Source organism: Stigmatopora nigra, chromosome 5 (assembly GCF_051989575.1).
Source record: "Stigmatopora nigra isolate UIUO_SnigA chromosome 5, RoL_Snig_1.1, whole genome shotgun sequence".
NCBI lineage: Eukaryota > Metazoa > Chordata > Actinopteri > Syngnathiformes > Syngnathidae > Stigmatopora > Stigmatopora nigra.
The window spans coordinates 14,963,857-14,990,545 of record NC_135512.1 but is presented as its reverse complement, the minus strand read 5'-3'; the positions used below and the strand labels follow the sequence as shown (position 1 = coordinate 14,990,545).

At 38.7% G+C, this 26,689-nt stretch overlaps 1 protein-coding gene across 1 annotated transcript in view; it reads right to left on the bottom strand.

Annotated features, from left to right (window-relative positions):
- Window positions 1–25,963, bottom strand: part of LOC144197128 (BMP/retinoic acid-inducible neural-specific protein 3-like) — a 56,256-nt gene extending 30,293 nt beyond the window's left edge. Inside the window, exons 1-4 of the mRNA XM_077717730.1 lie at window positions 25,382–25,963; window positions 12,246–12,338; window positions 10,538–10,907; window positions 632–822 (exon numbers count right to left, since the gene is read on the bottom strand). Of these exons, the coding sequence (XP_077573856.1) occupies window positions 632–822; window positions 10,538–10,752 (406 nt within the window). The 5' untranslated portion in view covers window positions 10,753–10,907; window positions 12,246–12,338; window positions 25,382–25,963. The remainder of the gene's footprint in view (window positions 1–631; window positions 823–10,537; window positions 10,908–12,245; window positions 12,339–25,381) is intronic.
- Window positions 25,964–26,689: the final 726 nt, after the last annotated feature.

Here is a 26,689-nt window from a genome sequence, read left to right as displayed (position 1 = left end):
TATGGGTGTGAGAGTGTCTCTTTTTGCCTTGCGATACCAATTGAAGGTGTCCCTTGCCTCTGGCCTGGAGTCAGCTGGGATAGGCTCCAAGCACACATCAAAAGTGTTAGTGGATTGGCTAAATCAGGCTAGAATTAAGGTTTTCGGGTGGCCTTCCCAAAGTCAAAGACTTAAACCTCATTGAGAACCAGTGGAGAATGCTGAAGAAACAAGTCCATGTCAGAAAGCCATCAAATTTAACTGAACTGCACCAATTCTGTCAAGCGGAGTGGTCAAAGATTCAACCAGAAGCTTGCCAGAAGCTTGTGAATGGCTACCAAAAGCGCATTTTTTTAAGTGAAAATGGCCAAGGGACATTTTACCAAATGTTAGCGCTGCTGTATATATATTTTTCATCCAGCAGATTTGATCATTTTTTTCTGTTCACCCATAATAAAGTCATAAAAGAAACAAACTTCATGAATGTTTTTTGTGACAAAGAAGTATATTTTCAGATCACTCTATCAGTGAAAAATCAGAGTTGCAGTAATAAGTGGAAACTCAAGAAAGCCATGACATTATTTTCTTCACAAGTGTAAGTAGACTTTTGACCACAACTGTATATACAATGCAAATCAATTTCTCTGTTTACCTCCAAGTGTAGCTGACAGTAGGAAGTGTGTTCCATATTTCTTGATCAGATTATCATTGATCAATTGGGCGCTGGGCCTGCGGCCAAGGAGTCGAATATTCCTGATAAACTCAGATGTCAAAGGTAAGGGGGACTTTGAAAACTCTCTTCTTTCTGATGCCAAATTGTTCACCTTCCATCTCCCAAACTCCCTGGATAAAAACAAACAAATAAAAAACATAGTCAAAATGCATGTTTAGAATATGTATTAATAGGATTTGAAATATGTTTGGAAATGTTCGATTGAGTGCACTCAACCATAAACATAAAACTTTGATAATCATCGTCATCATCGTCATCATCATCAGATGCACCGATGTAAAAGTGTATTCCCTATTTGCAATAATCAAACTGAAATGAATGATGATAGATGTGTGACAACAAAAGATGCTCTTGCTACTGTATAATAATCTATGAACTAAATTCACAATTGAATACTCTCCTCAACCATGGTAGTTAATCCTGAAATAGGGGCAATGTGTAGAGAAGAAAAAGGAAAACAATATGAAATGGCACAAATTTTTACCAATTACAGAGCTGACTGAATGTACCATCAAGTTATTTCTAATGTATTTACCTGATACGCTGGCTAAATCAACTATAGATTCTGTGATTAAAGGTAAAGTGGCTCTTGCTTGTTACAAGCTAATATATTTGATCTTCCCAGAAGTGTACTATTGGTATAGGAAAAAAAACTGACATTGCAATTCTTTGAGGTTTACAATATATATATATATATATATATATATACATATTGTGATATTTCATCTCATTATAAGAACCGCTTTATCATCACTGGGGTCGCGGGTGGTGCTCGAGCCAATCCCAACTGACTTTGGGCCAATCGCAGATATATGGCGATATGAATGATTTAAGATTTTTCACCAGGTGACTTGAATAGCTATGTAAGAGGTACCTTCTTGTGATACAGGATGCATATACCAGATGGTCGGAAGCCTGTGCATGTGGAAAAGAGGGTGCGACATCAGTGATTAAAGCATTTGCTTTTTGGGTGAGTAGTATGTGGCTATATTCCAAAATAATATTTCAATAATGAGCTTATTATTGGTGCTTTTTTATGTGTTTAGGTGTTATAGCCACCTTTTTTATTGAGGGTTAGATTGATTCACACATGGCACTACTGAAGGCCGAGTTGTGAAATGCACGGCCCGCCACTGGATTCATTAAATGTTCTCATGCTTCATTTTAGAAAGCAGACCCAGGACCATCATCAACATGAGAACGAGCAGGCAGTGAAGCGTGGGAAGTTTCCCGGAAGTGCCTATTTAAGGACCTACAAAAGTGAATGGAGTCAACCCCAACCTTGAAGGTACCGAACTAGTCTCCTTGTCTGGGCAAGGCATGTCACAGACAGGCCTTTTGTTAACACTTAGTTGCAAAAACCCAGTTTTGGATTGGCAGAGGCAGGATAAAGGAAGGAGACTCGGGAGTGAGGAAAAGACCTGACTTTTTTCTGTGCCTGACGGGAAGGATATTTTTGAACTCCTGGAAAGAGCTCATATCGCTCTTCTTTAATTTGTATTTTTGTCCTTATTTACCAATGTACTTCATTTTGTTTGTATCATTTTATTGTCTTGCAGACAATTATTTTCTATCCACTTGAGAGAATAAAACAATTTGCGAATAGAAAAAAACAGCCTAGCTTTTCATTGCACCGTACACAAAAAAGCTTCTTCTTCAGAACAAAATGCAAGGATGCATGCTGAATCAAAACTAGGGTTTTTCTTTACTATACACAAAGTCGTATACAAAAAACGAAACCTTAAATACAGAAACAGGAGAAAATGACAAACTAACAACTTAACCAACAATACTCAATTTACCTGAGGATAACACTGAGGGGACAAAGAGCACTGCATGGGAACAAGCATTAACAGAATTGAGCAGACCCAACCAGGTAATAGCAGGAAAGACCAAAACTGAACACACTATTTAACAAGGGACTCAGGTTTTAAATAGACACCGGGTTTGATGAGACAATCAGAAAAATCTGGGTAAAACAAGATGCAGGGAGCAGAAAAGAAAACAGGGGGGAAACAACACGTGAACTCAATGGGTAATCCCAAGGAAAAGTCACAAGAGGAAAACACCAAGAATACAAAACTCTAAACTAAACCCCTAAAGAACCAATACCAAACACAAACAATGCTTGCTGTTGTTTAGTATTCATACTCATTTAATGCTTTATTATTTGTATTTCATATTCAATAATAAGCGAAAGGTTTTCTATCATTCAAATATTTTTATGGAGGAAATAATGTCCCTCATGAGAAAGTAATTACAGTCTCACCAAGCTTTTTGGTATGTGGGGATACCTAGATTTGCTCAAAACCCTGGGGAAATATTCAGAACAAAGAAACGACACAGAGCATCAATAAAGATTTTCATAGACTTGAAAACCAGCAACTGAGGAATCTGCTCTAAAACGCTCACTAAACTCTCTTTAGAGCACCCGTGTAGTCCCCTATGGTTTAGCAAATGTGCTGATTCTAATTTTACTTGAGGAGCTATTATGTCAAGAAAAACACCTGTATTATATTTGGTAATATCTTAATTGCCGGGAGCCTCCTGCAGGCCATGATTTTGCTAAACATACCGAGGCTAAGATTACAAAAAAATCAATTGGTTTTATACTATGATTTGTACATTGTGATATATATCTACTTGTCCAGCTTATAGTATGGCATCGTTTTTTCTTATTTAATATTTATTTTTTTCCACTCAAATTCACACTTTTCATATGATATAAAGCAGGGGTAGGGAACCTAGGGCTCGGGAGCCACATGTTGGTCTTTTGATGGATGCATAGGCCTCTCTGTCAACCTGTGATGTAAAATATGCACATCACTGGTGATGGAGCGTAGTCCCGAATGCACCAATAAGAAGCGTCACTGTGGCGTTGACACTACTTTTAGCGCCACTTTATTTATTTATTTTTTTCATTAGAACACTTCTTCATGCATACTCACATTGGTCCACATTGATTAGCAAGTGTAACAATTTTGTCTAGAGAATTTAGAGACTTTGTACTTTCAAAGTGGTGAAATGACCAAAAAATGCACCCATTTTCATGCATTTTCTTTTAAATTCTAAGTATGGCTCTCAGTGAATAACATTTGAAAATTGGAATTGTTTAATGCTCTCTCTGTCAAATAGATTCCCAACCCCCGATATAAGGTTAGATAAAATTATTACAGGCTGTCTGATAGTGTGAGGTTGTCTTGCCTGACTTCGGTGCGGGCTCTCTGTGTGCCCTTTGGCTGACTGGCGATCAGTCTAGTGTGTAGTCTGCCTTTCACCCGAAGTCAGCTGGGATAGGCTCCGGCAACCCCTGCAATCCTTATAAGGATGCGTGGTAGGGAAGATGAATGAATGAAAATATTGCTCATAGGCATGTTAGGAGTATACAAAATTCTGTTTCTTTTTTATGTAATCAATGCCTGTAATTGCACACAAAAAACTGAGGCTCAGAAAATTAATACATTGTTGGTTCCAATATACCAATACTGTTATTAACACACTTTAACTACTAAGTACATATAATAAACTAGTATTTGGAAACACGGAATACAAATGTTCCCACTCCGCTATCTTCTTGCCTTTGTCAAACTAGAGCCTGAAATTAAAGGGGACAAATTGTGAGTGAATTTAATTTGACAAGATTCACAATATATTTACTTTTAAGGATCATTTCCCCTAGTAATATCATCACTATTAATCAACGCCACATTGTGATAATGTGTATGGCTTCAAACACCACCTTGCAGCTGACAGAATCCTCTCAGGGGATTCTGCGATAATGTGGAGTAATAAGTGCTAAGAGATCTCTAATCACTTGCCCACATGATGAGACGATTAATCTTCCTGCCTAAATCCAGTGGACAACTTCCATTTGCCAAGGAGAGAAAAATTAAACACTTCTAACGTAGTGACCGGTCCATGATTGGATAAATTATATTTCAGCTTGAGACATAGTGGTAACATACATGGAACATGCCCCTTAATTTTCAGAACCCTGAGTGAAATCATTCTATGCCAACGTGGGAGTAGGCGTCAGTAAACTGTCAGTCTAATGCCCAATTGCCTGAATATATTACTAAAGTGGGGGGGAGTTCATGTAAGAAGGAGAGGGGTCATTAAAAATATTGTTGCAATCTCAATGTCAAGATTTGATCATATGGATATGGTTCAGATTTAAAGTGATGGGTCGTGAGCAAAAATGAAAAAAAAAAAAAACGACAACACATTCTGGAGGACAGTAAGAACACAGAGGTACCCTAACTGCATTTTTAAAGTTCATTTCATTTAAGAGGAAACGTGTTCTCTTTGAACACCGGTGTGGATTTTCAAATATGGGTCTTTATGTTCATCCCTGCCTGGTTTAGCAACGGGGTGATTTAGCATTCTACCTGACAACACAGGCAGGCCCATTTAAGAGAAGGTGGTTTGTGCTGCTACATGAGTTCATATAGTTGACCCCATCCAATGCCAATTGAAGCGTGGGAAGCCTGTCATTGGTTGAATTGTGGCACATTTCAATGTTGCACAGAGACATCTAAAAGTAGACAGCAATCTGTACTGTACACAGTAATCTTTACATGACAGAAGAATTGTCAGTGTGATAACAACAGATTTAATCAGCTACACAATTTTATTGAGTCGGGGATAACCGCTGGCAACTTCAACATAACTGCAGACCTCATATATTTATTCTTATTTTTGCTTGTCTATTGACATTACTTTGCCTTTGCATTAATTTGGCACAACATGGTAAAGTATATTGCTTACTTGGGCAAAGTGAGAAAGAGAAGCTATATTAGCAGAACTAATGACCAAGTGACTCAAATAGTATTATACTTTTCCCGGTATAAGTCTCATCTGAGTGAGTATTATTTGCACTAGCCTAAATGTGCCAAGTGAAAGGGGAATAAATATATATTTATATAGGTTGCACGGCAGTATAGGTTGTATTTTGGGAACATTTTATATTATAAAATTCAAAACATAGAACATATATGTCATATAAAATGTTCATATTGTAGGAAAAACAAACTTGATATCTAGATCACCGCCTAACCACTAGGTTTTTAAAGCTATATTTTTCATCATTATCTATGTCAGATTCATTTAACCCCTTTTTGCTCCCCACGCTCAATTAGTCTCAAAGGTATAACCATCTTTACGCATCCAAATTTGTGAGGATGATGTGCTATCACTTGATCATTGTGCTGCCTGACTTTTGTAATAGAAGTGATTTTTAATTTATTTATCACACAATCTTCACTTATTTGGACAGTCTATATGGACACTGTCATTGTAAATAATTTGACAGAATTTTCTAACCCATTTTAATTAAGATATATCAATTGGAAAATTCATTGGATCATTTGAGGGTGTTTATGAGGCATATATTAGCCATTCAGAATCAGTTTTACAGGATTTAAATATATATATTCCAAATTATAATCCTGACAACTTTTAAATTGAGGTTTATAATTGAAGCTATTCTTTGATTAATTACACAATCTTCACTTAGTATCTAGACTGTATATACTAATCCTGTCATAGTAAATAATTTGTAAATCATATTTTTAACCCTTTTTGATTGAGGTGAAAATTAGATTTGAAGACTTTTTAAAAAGGGCTAGTAGTTCAATGAAACATCTTGAAACTGTGATATTTCAGATATTCACTAGTGTAATCGTTCACTGACAAAGGTTTTCCTTTTAAAAAGGGTGCAAGTTAGATGCTTTTTTTGGCATATATTTCCAACTATATCCCTCAATAGACACTGTTCTTCCATATATTCCTTATTTGATTGTTTAAGAAAATAATCAAATTCACAAAATAGAAAATAGAAGGAAAAATGCATTGTGTGTGGGAAACTGGTGGGCTTTTACATATAAAATGGTTCACAAGAAAAACGGCTCCTCTATGGCAATTTAAAGTAACTTATCTCCCGTAATTGAGAGGGCTACCTTCCAGTTTTTTTCTTTGAATGTCAAAATAAAGCTATTTTGCAAACTTGTAAAACATTTTAGTCATGTTTAATTCTTAAATTTTAAATTTCAGTGTAGTATGCAGTTAGCTGCAGTGAAAATCAAGGCCATTTTATTTAATTATAAAAACTGAAACCTTGAAACCAACTTCGCCTATCACTAAATCACAATTTTTTCACAAGGAAAAATTATGTTACACACTAAACGATCAATCTTTAATAAATCTCATATCATCATTCAAACAGCTGGATGACATAGTTATTGAGTATATTAAGAACTTGCACATAAGAAGGGTTTTGCATTTTCTTTGGTCGTGTTGACAAAATAAATTGACACGTTAGGGTTTATCAATTGCTTAATGCTTAATGCGGCTAATTGCTTTAAAAAAGAATGTGTAGTCCCCAATGCCATTAAGCCAAAGCTAGATGAAAAAAGCCGATGGCAGGATTGCAAACATTGGGTTACAATATCTTCAGAAGGGACCATATGGTAAACCACGGCGGAGGAGTGATTCTCTATGTTAGGGAACACCTTAAATTAAACAGATAGCATGGGCCAACGTATATCAAGCTTGAATGCATCAGCCTTAAAATATCTCTATCTCCACAGATATCAATTACTTTGATTGGCATATATAGACCTCCATCCACCTCTAATATATTCTATAAGGAGCGTTGGGCCCTACTTAGGGAATGCAACACAAAAAAATAAAATTATCTTGCTTGGGATTTAAATGTTAACTGGCTCAATAAATCAAAAGGGAGACCGTTGAAATCACTGATAACTAAATTCAACTTTACATAACTAATCAAAAGTTCTACCAGAATAACTTTTCTTCGGAAACATGCAAAGATATGCTCTTTTCCAATAAGCATGATTCAATATGATTACAGCAGTGGTGTGCCGTCGGAGCCTTCTCTGCTGGCCTAAGAAATATTTGAATCACAGACTGATGTTGATTATATTTTGTCCACAAATACTTATTAAATAATTCCGAATTGTCCTTTGATTGCTTTCTCCCTGGTTACACTGCTTCCTGGTGTGTTTTTTTTCATATTGAAGCATTTAACCAATCACATTTCAGCCATTATTTGTTGGCACAGTCAGAAATCTGCTTTAAGGCCTTCACAATCAGTTCTGCAGGCTCTGCTGCATAAACCAAGCGTCGATAAAAACGTTGCTTTAACCAATCAGATTTCGATTTGGTGACACCAAGGCCTTCTGGGAGGTGTAGAGATACACCACCGCTTACACAAACTATGATTGGCTAGTGATAGAGTAGAAGGGCAAAAGCCAGAGTGAGCGAGCTAGAGTGAGTGAGCCAGAGCTTGCAAACTTCACCCACAATGAAATGCACAGGTATTCTGTACAACAGAGTAATTGAAATTGTCTTGAGGAAAGTAAGGAATAAATAATTTGGGGGGAGTAAAATGTGTCTATTTTCGTAAATATTTTTTAAATTTTTGAGGTTTTTATTGATTATTTTTTTATGTGTCGCAGCTGTAACTGCAGTAAAGGTTTCATAGATATAAAATACTGACAGTTGGATTGATTCCCACGTAGCACTACTGAAGGTCTAGCTGTGGAATGCATGGCCCCGGCACTGGATTTCAGGTCCATCAGACCATAACCTCATCCTATTCTAAAGAAATCTTCCTAAAAATAGATACTCATGTGTTCAGTTATCACAACCAACAACATACCTATACGCATCATTCAGTCTTTTCATAAATTATTTGTGAAGCTGTTGTCCTTCAACTGTCACCTGCCAAATGTTTGCGAATGATTTCCTTTGATATGTCCAAGCGTAAGACAAAAAATAGGCCCAGGAACTCACAGAAGATTACAAACATGAATAACTGCCTTAAAAAGTCCCAACTAGTCATCCCAATGTTTTTGTCCAAGAAGAGACAATCAATGTAGTCCAAGAATTATACCTATTATTCACTCTTGACTCTCAAATTGTCTTTGAACAACAGCGGAAAAAAACACACACAACATAAAATTACATTAATTGTGTCCAATATAGTTTAATTCAATCTAACACCTGAGTCAGCAAAATTATATTTTGACACAACGATCGTATCACACATGACTTACTGCTTACCAGGATGGTCATTGGCTTGCAAAACAAGACAAAAACCGATAGAAATACTGTTAAATATGCGGATGCCAAATTAGTTTACAAAATCTTCCAACTAAAAAGCTCCTCCTCCACTGCAAGATTGTGACAAACTTTTCCCAACAGATCAACAAGGGTTGGCTCTAAAGGTGACTCTGTAGTTCCCTTCAAAAAGGATGATTTCAGCCAAAAGCCCCTTCTCTGTCCGTTAGTAATAGAATGAAGGACGATCAGAAGTATAGCACACCACTCCTTTTGGCACTAAATAGGCTTCTGCAGCAAAGGCATGACAGAAATTTTGTTTGATCAAAATCACAATACAGTGGTACCTCTAAATATGAGCAGCTCTAACTACGAGATGCTCGAGATACGAGGAAAATTTTGAGCAAATAATTCGCTCTCGGTACGAGAAAAAATTTGAGATGCGAGAAAGTCAGGTGGCAATGACATGAGAGGCTGTTTATCATTGTAGTGGTCTTTTTTGTCGCTTCTCTTTCATGTGTAAAAGAAATCTACGAGGACTGAACGATTTCTTCACGAGTTTTACCTACACATGGACCAGAAAATGCATAACGTGCATGCGCGGGCAATGAAGAGAAGTGTAATGAAGTATATTCGTGCACACAAAACCGATAGCCAATGGCACCCTTTCGCAGAAAAAAACTTCACTGCCCACAATCAATACGTCGGTAGGTTGAGCTGTTGCATTTCCTATTTTCCTTCCTTAGTCTGTCAGCTCCAGCGATCGCTGATTCAAGACTACTTATCGTTGGCAAGTGGTCGTCCATTATCCTATTGTGAGGACTTTTGTTTGCATCATTTTCGAAATATGTTGGAGGGAATACAACAGCAAACAACCCATCGATAGTGGACGTGAGGGTGGAGGTGTGGCAAACAGCTAACCCAGAGAATGAAGGTAAAATTAAAAAGATAAAAGTTTTGTGTAATGTTACATTAAACATGTTTGAGTGTGTCAAACACTGTGTGTGCCATTCCCACTAATGTAAATAATAGAAGAATAAAGGACAGATTTTTTACTCAGAGAATTTATGGCCTGAAATTCTGCCTTTACCCTCCAGCTTCATGAATTCCTTCACTTTCAAATCAAATGATTAGCAGAATTAAACTTCTTTAAGTTAACCTGTGCTTTTGCATTTATTAGAAAAGTTCATTTCCATCTCACCATTTCTATTCATAATCAAGGTATTCATTCGTTTGAAATGCTTTTAATTCCTTTACATAATGCATAGGGCACGGTGACTGCCTGTGTGGGTTGTTAAAAGATATTTGTCTTGTTAAAGGTGACTTTAAGCTGTTTTCCAATATTTCTGGTCAATACCTCACCTCAATGGCATTGAAATGGGCATGTACTGTGGAAAAGTGGCGGTTGGCTGGGTATACTGACCTATATGTGTGCAACTCGTGGGGGGGGGGCGGTTGTTTAGATCAAAAGGTGCGTACTGGAAGGGGATAGAAAACATGCTTATGACTTTTAATGATTCTGAAGTTATATAATTCAGAAGTCCTGCCCTTTGTTAGCACTTTTATTAAAGCTAGTGATCCAGCATCATATGTCACCAAACTCTACTGGCTATGGATTATAGAACACTATTGATCATACACTCATTTCCCAGAAAGCCAAGTAATGTATGTTTTGCTCTTTGATCAAATAAATCATTATATGAATGTAATGAAGTAATTAGTGGTAGATTTCCAGGAACTCACCTGTATATCTTGTATCTGGTTGAAAAGCCTTGCCTGTTCTTCTCCAGAAAATCAATATACTCTGAAGAGTGGTGGAAGGGCCCCTTGTCCGACAGGAGCCAGTCCAAGGGGCCCCCAGGCTTGTCATTTGGCAGTGTAGATGTTGCTGCTTCTCCCAGTGAGCGTAAACAAACCCAGCAGAGAAAGTTGATACTATATATGGGCCATAGAGCCATCAGAGACTAAAAAAGCTGGTGAGGGATGTGGGTACTGCAAGTGGTTGTGGAATTGGTAGAGGGGAAACATTCAATGGCTAAAGTTTCTTTTTACAAGCTGGCTCCTCCACTGGTATACCAGAAAGTTCTGCATCACATCATTGTCCGTGAAGCACCTGAATGAAAGAGGTACAAAAGCAAATAATGCACAAAATACAAATGAACCACAAATATACATATATGTTTTGATACTGCCTAGCTTAAATTCTCTCAATAATTAATCAATTTTATCTGTTGGGTTTATGAAGGGCGATCGTCAGTATATTTGACGATACCATATGAACAATAAGCCCACAAATAAAAAATAAGATAAAATGTGAATGAAAATAAAAACCCCAAAAATGCAAAACACCTACTGGTCAGACTCATGTCTCTCAGTTTTTCCACCATCTTAACCAACCTTTGAGGTATTTCTTCTTCACAGGCACATCTAACTGCAATGTGCATGTTGCAGTGAGGCGTTAAGTCCAATTATATGGTAGTATGCAGATAACAATCTATCAAGTTTACTCGGGCATGTGACTGCGCCAAAAGTCATTATTCTCAGAAAAAAAACCACAACAGGCAATCTGGAAAGAAGTGTTGTGGGTGGATGGAGCAGCCAAAACTATGCAAAATAATGTTTGCAGATGTGTGATGTGAGTGTGAATTGTCCCTTTTAAAAGTTTCACTGAATTAAAAACTACCTCTTAAACAGGCACACCAACCTATACCAAGAACCTGATATGTGTATACATACGTACTTATTGAGGTAGATGGAAAAGAAGAATGAGAGGCTGTGTGAGTTATGAGCACAGACTGAACACAAAATTGCTTTTGGTATAACAGTAGGATTTTTACGTAATATTACACTAAAAAAGTAAAAGCTTAAAGTCATTATATTTCTAGGGAATATTTTTCAATGTTTTATTTGGAACTAAAAGCATGGAACAACTACTGTAGGCCGTAGCTGAAAAAAATATCAAATCCCCTCTCCCTTCAGTCAGGGACAACTTTTGGACATAACACCATCAAGGCTCTTGGCGACAAGCTTGGTGTTTTCATGTGACGGCTTGATTTGGCTCTGAACGCATCATATACGTATAAACCAATGTTCATCCTTTTTCCGATAATCTTCTAATTTTATGCCTCTTTTCAATGGGAATTGCTTGGAGAACACCTTGAATCGGTGGCCAGCCCATCGCAGGGCACAATGAGATAGACAACCATTCCAAATGACAAACACTCCAAATGACGCGAAAAAGAATAGGAATGTGGTCTTTGTGGTACATTGAGAAATCGGCAAGAAATGTTCAATAATGCTCCCAGTTTGAAACAAATTCTCCCAGAGATTGACGACAACATGGTCATAGCCATCAAACATGACAAACATCTTGACAGGTTCATGTCCTTGTATCAAAGCATATTTGTACAACAGACGAAAGAGCGGTTACAACTCCGCAGCAACATCTTACTTTGCGCCGGAAACCTCTTTCAAAAGGTCCCCCTGAAAATCTCCCTTGTGGTGTCTCTTGAAGATTCCATCGATGATCCAATGCCTCTCAAACCTGATGAAAAAGACATGGATTAGCGAGCTCTCATAACCTGTTGTTTGGATTTAAATCAAGCGGAGAGGAAGTAATTTCAATGGGAATACAGTACTTAAAGTATTTACATTTTTTAATATATAGATTATATCTTGATATGCATCAGTCTTGTCATATACCTATATCTGTAACATTAAATAAATATACTTCTTGAGAGTACTCATGTACTTCTCTTTCTGTATAGGCGTGAAAACATAAACTGTGATCCTTCACCACTTTATCGTTTCAATTCATTACGATTTTTTATCTTAAGTATAAAAAAATACATAATCATCACAAAATTCAAATGTCAAAAATATCGCTGAAACTCGAACACAGAAGACAGGAGATGAAAAATAGCAGTAAAAATGGCAGAAGTCAGGGCGCCGCTTCTTCTGCAGTGAATGCCACCCATTTGAATGGCGAAGAAGAAGCGGGCCCCTGACATCCGCCATTTTCACGGTGGAAGAAGAATGACGCACCAGTAATAGAAGCACATTGTTCCTTTTCTTCGGATTACATTAGTTACATTTCGCATCGTACATAGAGGACTATGCCGAGTTTCTTCCAGCATTGTATGGATTTTGAATTGGTGTTGAAAAAGCCTAATAAAAAGTATTGTGTCATCTAATGCATCATGAATTAATCTACTGTCCATTATGTCAAGAAGGAAGAAGCGAACATTCAGTAACCTCGAGGAATACGATCATTGGTAAGATGGAGAATGCCCTATCGGCAAAAATGATTCCTTTGGATACCAACTTGATTATAACCAAAGCCAAGACCTTTTATGATAGGTTAACTCCTGACGAAAACAATAAAGATGAACCGCAGCCTCGTTCCAGTGCCGCGAGTGACCCTCCTCTTCAGATCGGGAGGCTCCTTTGAGGAAGCGTTCCCTCACATAATTCAAGAGAAAGGTTGGTTCGCAAGTTTTTATACATGGATGAGACTAGCCTTTTTAGAATAGGATGCCTTAAAGGACATTCTTATACAAAGATGAGCTGAAAATGCTGGGGTTCACACGGATTGCCTGATGCTCGTCATGTGTCTGGATGCTCATGACTGGCTTGATGGTAAAGCCAACCTTAATCTAGAACTTTGACCGTCTTCATGCTTTAAAAAAAAAAACAAGAACAAAGCATTGCTGCCTATCCATTGGATGAGCAACGGGAAAGCCTAGATCACGAAAGGATTCACAAAGGACTGTTTCTTAAACTGTTTCATCCCGAACCCGAAGCTGTACCTTGCTGTAAGGGGGCTGCCCTCCAAGGTCAACATCCAACCAACACAATTGCACTTTCTTACAAAATGTTGAAATATCCTTACTAAATGTTTTGAATTTGATATCAATTTACCAGTATGATAAAATCATGCCGGTTTGAAATCCTTATAGAAATCATTCTAAATTAAAGGAGAGTATACTCTGATGGGCAACCGACGAAAATGTTTTTGGATGAACAACAATCTGCTGTTTTATATTCCTCAGTGGCTCTCTTTTCCTATCTTGAAAACATGTTTGTCACTATGTTTCTGTTCGAACCACCCACTTGCTTCCTCCTCTGCATTCTAGAATATCTTTAAATCCCCATTTTGAGTCATATCCTACATGTTTTTCCACAATTGCAATCGCAATCCTGTCAGCAAACATTCATCATCCTCAGACAGGTCCATGCCAGTTTCATAATCACATTATCTCTTAACAAAGCCATCCGCTGAGCCTTTATTGTCAGATGCCTGAATGATATTACACACACACAACATAGTACTCAGTTTACAAGAGCACAATCTGCCAAAAATTAAATTACATGCAAAATATATTTTCTCATTAAACAAACTATTTTAGTCAGAGGGTCACCATTGTTGGAACACATTAAGTTCAAGTGCATAATGTGGAGTATCTTAAAGAAAAAATAAAAATTCTTTTTTATACAGATCTATACAGATCTAAGATGTAGATTGTATATTAAGTACATTCCCATTCATTTGTAATGCTAGTGTAGAGCAGTTTTTTCCAACCACAGTGCCGCGGCAGAGTAGTGTGCCGTGAGCGATCGTCAGGTGTGCTGTAAGAATTTACAAGGATTCATAAATTGTAATATTCTGAGAGGATTATTTTCATATCCCCTGATTAAAATCTCATCATATCACATTTCATTTTTCGCTATATCCTCATTAGAGTTGGGGGCGGGGCTGCTGGAGCCAATCCCAGCTGCCTCCGGGGCATAGGCTGGGGACACCCAGAATCAGTGGCTAGCCGATCGAAGGGCACAAGTTGACAGACAACTATGTACACTCAGACCCATACCTATTGCATATTTTGGGAATGCGGGAGGAAACCGGAGTACCCAAAAGAAACCCACACAGGGCCTGGGAGAACATGCAAACTCCACAGAGATGGACATGGACCCCATAGTTGTGAGGCCGACTCGATAACCACTCGCGCCACCGGGCCGCCTGATTGCATTAATATTGGGATTAAAAGTTGTAACGTTCCAAGATTTGGTTTATATGTTACGTGAAACGGAAGTTGTTTGATTTCAAGGGCATCGACTTTTGAAGAAGTGAAGTCTGTGTGAGCACAACACTGCTTTTTATGCCAATAAGAATACCTAAGAATTATCGGGAATACATGACACTAAATTATGAAATCAAAAATGTCACATTACTTATTTTTACATAATGTGAACCGGAAGTTGTTCGGGGTCCATAGACATCAACTTTTTCCTGACATTAGTTCGGTGTAAAATTTTTAGAAGATTTTGGAATATTTTTTGGGGGTTTGTATGATTCCTGTCGATAAAACTTTGATGAGAACAACTTCATGTTAATATACCATATTTTCACGACTACAAGGCGCACATAAAACTTTTCTCCAAAATAGACAGGGCGCCTTATAATCAAGTGTCCTTTATATATGGACCAATAATAAAATTATTATCAGGATAAAAGAAATCAGTCAATAAATCAGTCGATAGGACAACTATGGCAAGCAGCCCCCGACTCTACTATTTTCCCGTGGATAAATTACTGTGCAGTGACTGCTGGGATATAGAGTTCTTAATACACCCAGTATGATGGCGAGCACACTAATATGGGTACTCCGGTTTCTTCCCACATTCCAAAAACATGCACGGTAGGCTGATTGGACACTCTAAATTAACCCGAGGTATGGGTGAGTATGAATGGTTGTCCGTCTCCTTGTGCCCTGCAATCTCCTGGCCACCGATTAAAAGTGCACCCCCCCCCACCACCTCTAGCCCGGAGACGGCTGGGATTGGCTCGGTGGGAAGGTAGGAAGGTGGGAAGGTTGGAAGGCAGTAAGCTGGGAAGGCAGGAAGGTGTGAATGTGTGAATGTGTGTATTTGTGTGTGTGTGTGAATGAATGTATGTATCTGTCAGTGTGTGTATCTGTTCGATCCCTATCGACTTTGAAATTACCAATTTTCATGAGAATTAACAGTTTTACTTTAGGCGTCTGGAAGTGTCATAGGCTAGATTTTGTGTCAGAGCACCCCCAATAAGTATCGAAAATCGATAATAAAAAAAATAGGGTTTTCAAAAAATTTTCAGATTCAGACTAAATTTGACTGACATTCCTAATGTGTTAATCTGGAGTTTCAAGTACGTCAATCTCTAAACAGCAAAGAAAATTGATAAAAGAAACTAACCCAACCAAACTCATTTAAACTAAGCCAATCAAAGTTTAATTTCATTGCTTCAGTCAAAAGCAAAAAAAATGACAAACCTTTCATAAATGCATTGTCTGTGCGTGTTTGTATGTGTGCGTGTGTGCGCATGTCTGTGTGTGTCTTTTTGTTCCCTAATGAATGGACCATCATGTTGTGGCCCAGAAGAGGTGGCGAACGGCGCAACGAAGGGAGATTAGGAAAGAAGGGCTGGACGCTCTGGACGCTCTAGCTCCCGAGTTAGCGCCTCGCTTGCCTTCACCCGTCTGACAGTTTATCTTTGACGAAGCCACGAACCAGTGTAGGCCCGTCAGTCATTGCCGTGCTGGCTGGCCCGCCAGTCATGCACGTGCCGAAGACAAGAACCAAGGTTCCTGTGCCCGGTTTCCCACCAAGTTTCTCCCCGCCCAAAGGCACTTTCCGGGCCCCCTGGACGAGGGGTTTGGCGGTCGGCGACTCTCTTGGCTCCCCTGACGAGCGGAACGGCAGCAGCGACTTTCCGGACCCCCCGAACGAGGGGATCGGCGGCGGCGACTCTCTGGGCCCCCTGGACGAATGGATCGGCGGCCCCCGAGCAGCCAGGGTAAGGTGGCCGATGGTCTTTCTGAATTTCTGATGTCTGTTCTGGGCAGGGTGCTCGGCCATCACTGAAAAGGCCGGCACGGACGCCCACCGGTACGGCCAATGTCACGTCTCGTCATGGGCCGGCGCAGACGTCCACCGGACCGGCCACTTCCTCGCATCATCAAGAGCCGGTGCGGGCGCCCGCTGGATCGGATACTTCCTTGCCCGGCAAACTATGTTTTGAGGTCTCCCCCTTCTCCCCCCCCCCCACCCCCCTCCGGGTTTTTTTCCCGTAGACATTCGCCCAATCTTCATTTGAGGACAACCTCTAATTTCTTTCTTTCTTGATATCAACGAGTTTCCCTGTTGTATGCAAATGATATGAAAACTTGTTAAATGTTTTCTTTTTTAAATGACCACCTGAGATCAGGGGTTTTTGTGAGCATAAATGTAATCTGCTTGCCAATGGAGATTATATCTTCAGTTGATTATAATATTTTGAATTGCACAGAAACGTTTGGTTTGAAGGCAACTTTATTTAGAGAAAATTATAAGAAAATCATTTATTATTGTTGTGTATGTATATAATTTATCTGTATTGATACACAGGGGACCAAGAGGAAGCTAATGGCATGCAAACTATAGATAACACACAACCACTGTCATGTCTTGTTTTGGGTGGATTTTTGTGTTTGTGTGTTTGCTTTTCGCCTTTCGTGTCCCTCCGGGCCCCGCGGAGCAAGACACAAGAGCCGAACAGCAAACAACCCCCCCCCCCCCCCACACACACACACACACACACAAACACACACACACATGCACACAAAACTCTAACAAGACATGGCAACCACACTCAAGAAATGCAACATTAAGACATTAATCTACAAAAAAATAACATTTTAGGATTTCTTTGGAATTTAATTTTTCACCAATTTTATTAGTTGATTTCACTTCCCCTTTTGCCCTGCTGATTGACACATGTTTTGAAAACTAAACTATCCAACGACATTTGCCTTTGAAGACTTTAAATAATGTTTCTATAATGCAATAGACAAACGTCATCAAAGTTATCGATCGCACGGCTCGTGCATACTTTTTCTGTGTGTTTTTTTCTACAAAGTCAGAACATTTTTTTGAAATGTCTCCAGCATTTCTTTGATTTTAGCTGTTGCATTGCTCGCTGCTTCCTCCTCGTCTGCTTTTCGAGTGCTCCATTAACTCAAGAGTTTGTTTTTATGCCCCTCGACCAAGTCAGCATTGTCCTCCATGCTGACCACATTCGCACTTGTAATTTTCTTGGGAGGCATGTTGATAAAAACTCGCAACTTGATACTCACCAGGAGCAATACTCCCCAAATGTCAAGTTTCCTCCTGGGATTTGGTTGGCAACTGCCTTACTAGAGCTTGACTCTCACCTTTTAGAGGACACAGTACATTTTATGAGGTATGGGAATTCCAAAGCTTAATCCTTCATAAGAGTATACCACCCATTAACATTGGAAAAAATGACAATATCTGGCAAACATCTGATTTGTAAACTCTTGTATGGCAAACTGGAATGGCCATCTACCTGAATTGTATGAGTGTGTTTCTGTTTTTTTTTTTCTCGTTGGACTCAATTGAGTGTATTACATGACCTCTGGCCAAAATATGTAAGAAAGTATGATTGTGGATACATCAGGAATAAATATTAGAGTGCACAGTCAACCAAATGATTAATTGAGAATTTCTTGTTTGTTTAACCTATGAATATACAATATTGTTATTTTTCTCTGAGTACGAATACCAGCTCTTTGTTTTATGGACCAAGGCCCCTTTCTATGTCCTACAGTTCTGCAAGGCCACAAACTCCTCCCCACCACCTTTTAAAGTACAGGTGCAGACAGGGTGACAAAATTAAGCATGTCCCTTTTTCCTTAGTTATTCTGATGAAGTACTGTAAAAACGGGTTGACAAAACCTAATAATAATTTTGAAGAATAGACAACTTAAACATACCCGTCCCTTTGCCGACAGGAAAATAGTCAAACGTATGTTAATATATTTGCCATTTTCAACCAAACCTTTTGTTATGACACACGGACCCTCAGTCTGATAACTGATTGACAGCTGCTTGTCCTGCCTCCTGACGATGTTTCTTCACAGAAGCATGTATAAACTCTTTCATTCCAAGACAAAGAACTTTATAACACCATGTCTTCTAATCTGACAATTTATAGGAGCAACCCAAAATAACATGCAGGTTAATTTAGCTTTGTTAAGTGCCTGAAGTCAAATTATGTGGGTGATACAATATAAATAGTACCCATGAAGTAAATGTATAATATTGACTGGAGTGGTGCATTACCATTACATTGTAGATATATTTATCAGAGTCATTTACCCCTTTGGAGGTTGGCACATTATTAAAAAATGTAATTGGAATTATTTCGACAGGATCCACTTTGTAAATTGACTGTAAGGCAACCCCTAAACCATTGTAAAAGAAAGAAAACAGGAACTTTTAAACTCCTCTCCTCTGTTCTGTTCTGACTAATGAGGGATTTTTTGGCACTAATTAACCTAGTTAACTTTCCGGCTACAACCGTCAACAATACCTCTTGTACGAGTGCCTAGGGTGAAACAGCCTTTGTTTGCAATATGGCTGCCAGTTGCATTTATCCGGCTGTCTCACAAACAAATACAAAGAAAGAGCTCTCAAATGTCCTGGGAGAAAGACATCAAAGATAAAATTGTCACTGTGTGGAGGCACATGAATGGTCATGAATAAACATGAAAAGATCTGAAACCTATAACTTATGAACACAACATGAAAATTATTTTGTAGAAGGATTGGCTTTTGGAGGTTAAATGGTTTTCCATGAAAGTAGGGCAAAAATTGTCGCATCTCATTTTCTGAACCGCTTCATCCTCATTAGGGTCACGAGGGGTGCTAGAGCCTATCCTGGGTACCGGTGCACTTTGAAGTCTAAGATTTATAATAAATTCTAGATGTAGTGAAGGTACCGTATTTCCGCACCGATAGGGCAGACAGGCTGATAGGGGGCTCTCCCAATTTCAGGTGCAATTTCTGTTTAAATTCTTTTATTAAAAAAAGTCCATGTCTTTCAAACCAAGTTCTCGTTGTGCGTTAATGTGGTAGACTCTGTTTCAGGCCGGGGTCTTTCTATCAGACGAAGCGGCCACAGCTGTCTGTGTAGATGTCTGATAAAAATGACTATTTTATCAGCTTTTTCTTTGTTTATCGGCCAATGGCCGATGATGATTAAATTTCATGTATCAGCCCAATATTTTGGCATGTTCTATAGACGTGAAAATACGATACTTGAGCTTTCATGCTAATTTGGTCATTTTACATTGTTTTGTTATATATATATATATATATATATATATATATATATATATATATATATATATATATATATATATATATATATATATATATATATATATATATATATATATATATATATATATATATATATATATATATATATATATATATATATATATATATATATATATATATATATATATATATATATATATATATATATATATATATATATATAATTTGCAGTTTAGCTTTGAATGCTCTGTTGACGCTAAGATCTAGCGGCAGGGTTTCTTTTGGAAATGAGCCGAAATGATCGCGAGCACCAAATTAGTGTGCACACCGTCATACTGGGTTTATTGAAAAACTGGGTGTATTAAGAACTCTATATCCCAGCAGTCACTGTGCAGTACTTTATCTACGGGCAAATAGAGTCGGTGGCTGCTTGCCGTGGTTGTCCTATCGACGGATTTATTTTATTTTATCGTGATAACAATTTTAGTATTTGGTCCATATATAAAGCACACTGGATTATAAGGCACCCTGTCTATTTTGGAGAAAATTTAAGACTTATATGTGCGCCTTTTAGCAGTGAAAATACGGTAATTCCCAAATTCACATATTTGTCTTTATTTACTTTTAATGCATGAGTAAATCCCAAATTCCTGAATGACATATTTTACTTTGAGAATGCTCAGATATCAACCTTGACTCATCTCTCGCTGCTTTATGCCACTTCAGTGCCATGTTTCCAAACTGTTTAGTAGAATGAATACTAACTTCAGTTTGCTCATTATCATAATATAATGAGCCGCAGATAATGAGCAGAACAGTGAAATACAACCAATCTACCAGTATTTCTTCTCTTTTCATCATCGTATTTGTGTTTTTCAGCCTTTCTTCATCTTCTTATGTCAGGCTTATTATGACTCCCACGTCCCAGAAAATGACGTTCCAGCAATTCACGCTGCTGTTTCATTGCATGTGCTTAATTTTATCATCAAAGCTTGTTTACAGATCTTTACTCCATGTGTATGGAAATCAGCTTTGAGTCTACATATTGGCACCAAAGGGACTTTCCGAAAATCTACAAATGTGCCTACATACAATGTCACTTTATCCTATGGTACAATTAGCTCTATTTTTACGAGATGTGAGCTACATTCACATCATCATGGCATTTTTAATAACACTAGTTGAGTGGAGGCACTAATAATACTGATCAATAATCTGTACTGGTCTGTAATACTTATAAAGCGTGATTTATGTGTGTGTGTGTTTCTGTGTGTTTATGTTAAGTTTCTCTCACTACAGTTTTCCAAACCGTGCAACGTAGAGTTGAAATTCTTTATGGTGGCCAGAAATGGCTGCCGTATCCTAATAGACGAATGATTTAATTTATTCACCTTCTCCAAGTGTGTAAACTTAACTTTTGTGTGTTACAGCTGAAAGCAGAGTTAATGTTTGAATCGTTATTTTTACATAGTGGCTGATTGGTCGACCAGTGAGTTCTCAGTGCTCTCGGGAACACTTTTTTTTTTGTCATGACGGTAGTTATTAACATCCACCCATCCATAAATAATGGTTTATCTAATCCCTAATCCTTATAAAGCGAGATGTTCAGATGGATGTGGGAGTGTGCAGCTGGAAACTTGCTGGCAGAAATTCCCAAAATGACGTTTGTAAATGACGTGGAAAGGCGTCTTGGGTCAGTGCGTCCAACACCAGTGTGTCTCGCCGACTCTTTTCGTCATGACAGGAAAAAAAAATGTTTTGGGAGCAGGAAAACATAAAGCGTGATTTCTGGGTGGATGTTTTATGTTAACATGCTCACGCTATTTTTTGTCCAAACCCTGCCTTGTAGAGAGTTGACATTATAGTGGCCAGAAACAGCTGTCGGATCCTAATAGACGAGTGATTGGATTTCTTTACCTTCTCTAAGTGTGTAAACTCAAGCCTTTAGTATTATCAATGAGTATGCCTGACCTGGATTATGTTATCTTGTTTCTCTCTTGTGCTATTGAAGATATAAGGTGGGAATAAGAGTAATACAGTAATAATTAATAAGTGGAATGTGTTATTGGAAAAACTAAAAGGTGTTCCTTAAACTACCTCGGTCACAGTCTTGCTCGTTTTGTGTTTTTGCTGCTTTTTCCGACTTAATGATTTGATTTGGTGATTCTTAATGATCCCATTTACTTTGATTTGCTTTGTACTTTCTGCTTTTGCTTTGTTGTTCTGCTGCAATTGTGACTGTACTGTTTAACTTATAACTATGCGTTTTCTTGCTATTGTCACAATGAAATTTCCCGAATATGGGATGAATAAAGTTACCCAATACAATCCAATTCAATATAAAATCATAAACATTATTTTCCCAAGGCATAGGTAATTAAACTGGGTGATGAATAGACTTGAGATACAACTAACTTTTGGGGCACTGTGATAAAAATATAGAATAAAACTTCTTAGATGCCCAGGTGGTTTCTGGCTACTCCGATTTCTTCCCAAATTCCAAAAACATCAATGGAAGGCCGATTTAGCACTCTAAATTGCAGATATGTATGAGTGTGAGTGTGATTGGTTGCCCGTATATTGGTGCCCTGCGATTGGCTGGCCACCAGTTCAGGGCGTCCCCCACTTGGTGCCCAGAGTTAGCAGAGATAGGCTCCAGCACGGACCTTGTGGGGATAAACAGTGCAAAAGTGTATTAAATGAATGCATTAAGCACATTTTTTACGATCGCGCCGCGACGTCGTGGCACGATCGGGGGGAGTTGGACCCAGTAGCGGGGAAGCGGGGGGAGGCGAGGCATGCAGTTCTCGTGACAGTAACTTTAATGACTCAAAGGCTTTACATATACTATATATATATATATATATATATATATATATATATATATATATATATATATATATATATATATATATATATATATATATATATATATATTTTTATATATATATATATATATATATATATATATATATATATATATATATATATATATATATATAGAGAGAGAGAGAGAGAGAGAGAGAGAGAGAGAGAGAGAGAGAGAGAGAGAGAGAGAGAGAGAGAGACCACAACTGTACCATGCCAGTGGCCACTATCGTACTCGTAGCGGCTCTCCTGTCTGCCTAGAGTGCCATAGTATAGCTTTTTTTTAAATTGAGAACCATGCATTACTGTATATAGCAGGGGTGCTCGAACTTTTTGGCTCAAAGATGTACTTTTTAAGGAGTCAGCGTCAACTCTGTGAGACTAGTTGACTGGCACTACTGGGACTGATCAATACAACCATTTTGGGGGATATACATCTGGGTCGGCTGTGGTGTACATTCACCGCGGTCACACCGTCAAGAACGTAACCAACTAATGATTCCTCCTTCATGTTGTCCACATTTTCAGTTTTATTTTTTTCTTCCGTCTTTGTCGGGCTTCTTTTCTTTTTCATATTGACTCCAACTGAAAAGGTTGAATGGTTGAAAGCTCATCAAACAGCCTGTCGCACCATTTTACGTCGCTAGTAATAAAAGCACATTATGTAGAAATATTTATCTCTAGTATTATACTAAACTGCAAATTATTTTTCAAGGTTGTCAATGTAATAGATTAGTTACTGCCATATAAAATTAGACATATAGAACCAGCATGGGATTTTACACAAAGATCCCTGTAAGCAGGCAATTTTAGCATCATGACCCAATATTACTACCATAGCTATGTATTTTTTTAAGCAGTCCATATGCATCCATGCATCAATAAGATGAGTGCATGTTTATGGTGAAGTGGATACATATTTTTCTTTGTCTGGAGCAGGAGAGAGCTTGAAGGCAAAATATATATCTTTTCAAAAGATGAGACAGTGTGCCTTTTAGGCTTGGACACGGTCAGGTTCGCCAGTCTCCTGGGATAGATGAGGACACAGCTGAACAGGGAAACTGTTGTGGCCCAATAAACAATCTGACACTTCGGCACTTGAGCCCAAAACTGGGAAGTGTCAGTGAAAATCACAGTTGTGATTGAGTGTCTTCCATGGAAAATTATGCTCCAGAACCACCCTGATCCTCCTTTCTCTGTACCTCTCACCTAAATGTAATTCCACTTATTATGAGTACGTCAGGCTAGTATTTGACACATTATTGCTTACTCTTAAGACATTTAGTTCATTACAAAAATTCTGCTTCATGTGTTTCTTGTCTATAATCTTAGAGTCAAATGTGTAATTATGAGATGAATGGGACATTGTCAATGACAAGTGGTAAGTACTTATAAAGAATATTTACCTACATGTTTTAACCATGTTCAAAGTGCTTTACATCTGCACCCATTCACCTACACATTCACACACCAATGGTGCCGTTGCCATGTAACACTTTGCCAACCCAATGGGGGAAAAATTGTATTCAGGGGAACTTCAACAGTGGTCAGTCATAAATTGGAAAGCTGACTCTTTGGTGCCAGGCAAACACAAGGTAAAAAATGGGCCACAGCCACCCTTGATAATAGTGTAATAAATAGGTTGTATCCTATAACCCAGCAAAGCATAAACCTTGACAAGCTGTGAAATGTGTCAAGTGTGTTTCATTTAGGATGCAGCTGTGTACAGAAATGTTGGCAATTTTTTTGTTTGTTTTTTTGTTTGTGAATGTCTGTGCCCAATGGCAAAGGGCACTGGTTCTTAACCTTGTTCAAGCTAACGAGGCAGTTTCATATGGGCATTCACGGAACCCTACTTTAGTAAAAAATAAAATATATTTTTTTTCTTCAAATTCAAGATATATAACTTCCTCGCAACACTGACTGGCCAAGCAATGGCAGGTAGCTGCCATTGGCGGCCCTGTACGTCTAAATCAATCAATTCCTACTCAGAGGACTTAATTCTACTGAAAACATTAGGACGTCTAACGAAGTCAATGGAATTGAAAGATGAACATTCGCAGCCAGCCATTCCTGTTTAAATGAATTGAACGTCTGTTGTCAATGGCAGGTATTGAGTAAATGTGCTGAAATAAAACCAAGGTTTATATAAGGAGTTTTGAATGGCAATAAAGGCGACCTGAGTGGTTAGCCCGTCACCCTCACAGCTCTGGAGTCCTGGGTTCAAATCCACATCGGTCCACCAATGTGGATTTTGCATGTTCTCCCTGGGCCTGCGTGGGTTGCCTCCCACACTCCTAAAACATGCATGGTAGGCTGATTGGACACTCCAAATGTTCCCTAGGTGTGAGTGTGCATGATTGTCCGTCTCCATGTTCCCTGCGATCGGCTGTCCACCGATTCAGAGTATCGCCCGCCTCTGTCCCGGAGTCAGCTGGCATATGCTCCAGCACCCCCCGCGAACCTAATGAGGATGAATTGCTTTAGAAAATGAATTAATGAATGAATTAATGAGTGGCAATTAAACACATGTTCTACGTATACTAAAATACTTACCGCAGTCTGGAGTGTCAGGTGAAGTTTATTCCCATGACATGTAATTGGATGCAGTAGCCTTCTAATCGTTGAAACTAATTATCTCAGACTACCTCCCTCCAAAAAGAGGAAACATCAACAGTATGACTGACTGAAATCCGTCGCGTGGATCTAGACCTGTGAGAAACTTTGAGCAAGCAGCCACCCACTGTGCTCAATGGGAGAAAGTCACCTTATTCACAGTTCCTCGAAGCACAAGCGTTGACCTTTTTATAATGACTTTACAAAATGATATCATCCGGCGGTGAGCCAGTCAAGAGAAGCGCGGAGTGGAGGAGGGAGAGACCCTAGAAAGGAGCGGGAACATTATGATACAATTCGGCAGAGAAGCCGTCGATGGATGTTCTGGAATCCGACAAGCAGACACGCTCCCACGCAAAAAAATATGGGTAAAAATCCATATGGCTACCAATCCGACGGGTTTCTACCAACTTGATCCACCTACTCCACAAGACCGTGAAGGAGCCGATGCACACAAACCGGGGAAAGTGTGCTGAAAGAGTCCGAGTGCAGATCACAGGCGTGGGCGACTCGTCTCTCCCCCATGCACCTCTCTCACTTAGTCACATGTTTAACACACAAGTACCCTTCTGTAAGAGCTGCCAGGGAGGGGACTCGAGCGTGGGCGACGTGGCGTGAATTGGAGTAAGCGTTTTGTCAATCGTCCCGCGCTTCTTCCTTTAGATGAGATGCACCGGCGCGCAAAAAAAGTCAAATGGAACCATTATCATTAAAATGCGGTCTGCTTGGATAATTTTGCAGTGATTTACAGTATATATAGACATTTCGTTTCATATCGTCCTTATGGGTGAGTAAAATGTGGTCCATGTTCAAGCGACAGTCTTGAACACATACATATAGTAGCCTGTCCTTTATCATGTGGCACTGCACTTGGGGGTGGGTTTCTGTCAAAAGAGCCTAGCAGGGAGACCATAAACCATAAAGTGAATGAATAGAGGCTGACATTTTTATAATGACTACAACAGCAAAAATTATAGCATCAGTTCAATCTCACCAAATTGTGCAGTGAGTCCCATTTTACTTCAAAATGCATTGATCAAAATGTGTTGCTGCATGAGGTAGCCTACATTTAAATTTGTCAAGAAGATGGATGCTTTTCCCTGCATTTTATATTAATTACATTTTCACTGCAGCCAGTAACCAATAAAACACCTTTGGCTGAGTTATACGACATTGACACATCCCGAGGAAACATCATGGATCTTTTAGGGTTGAACTGCTTGTGATTGGGATGCTATACTCAAAACT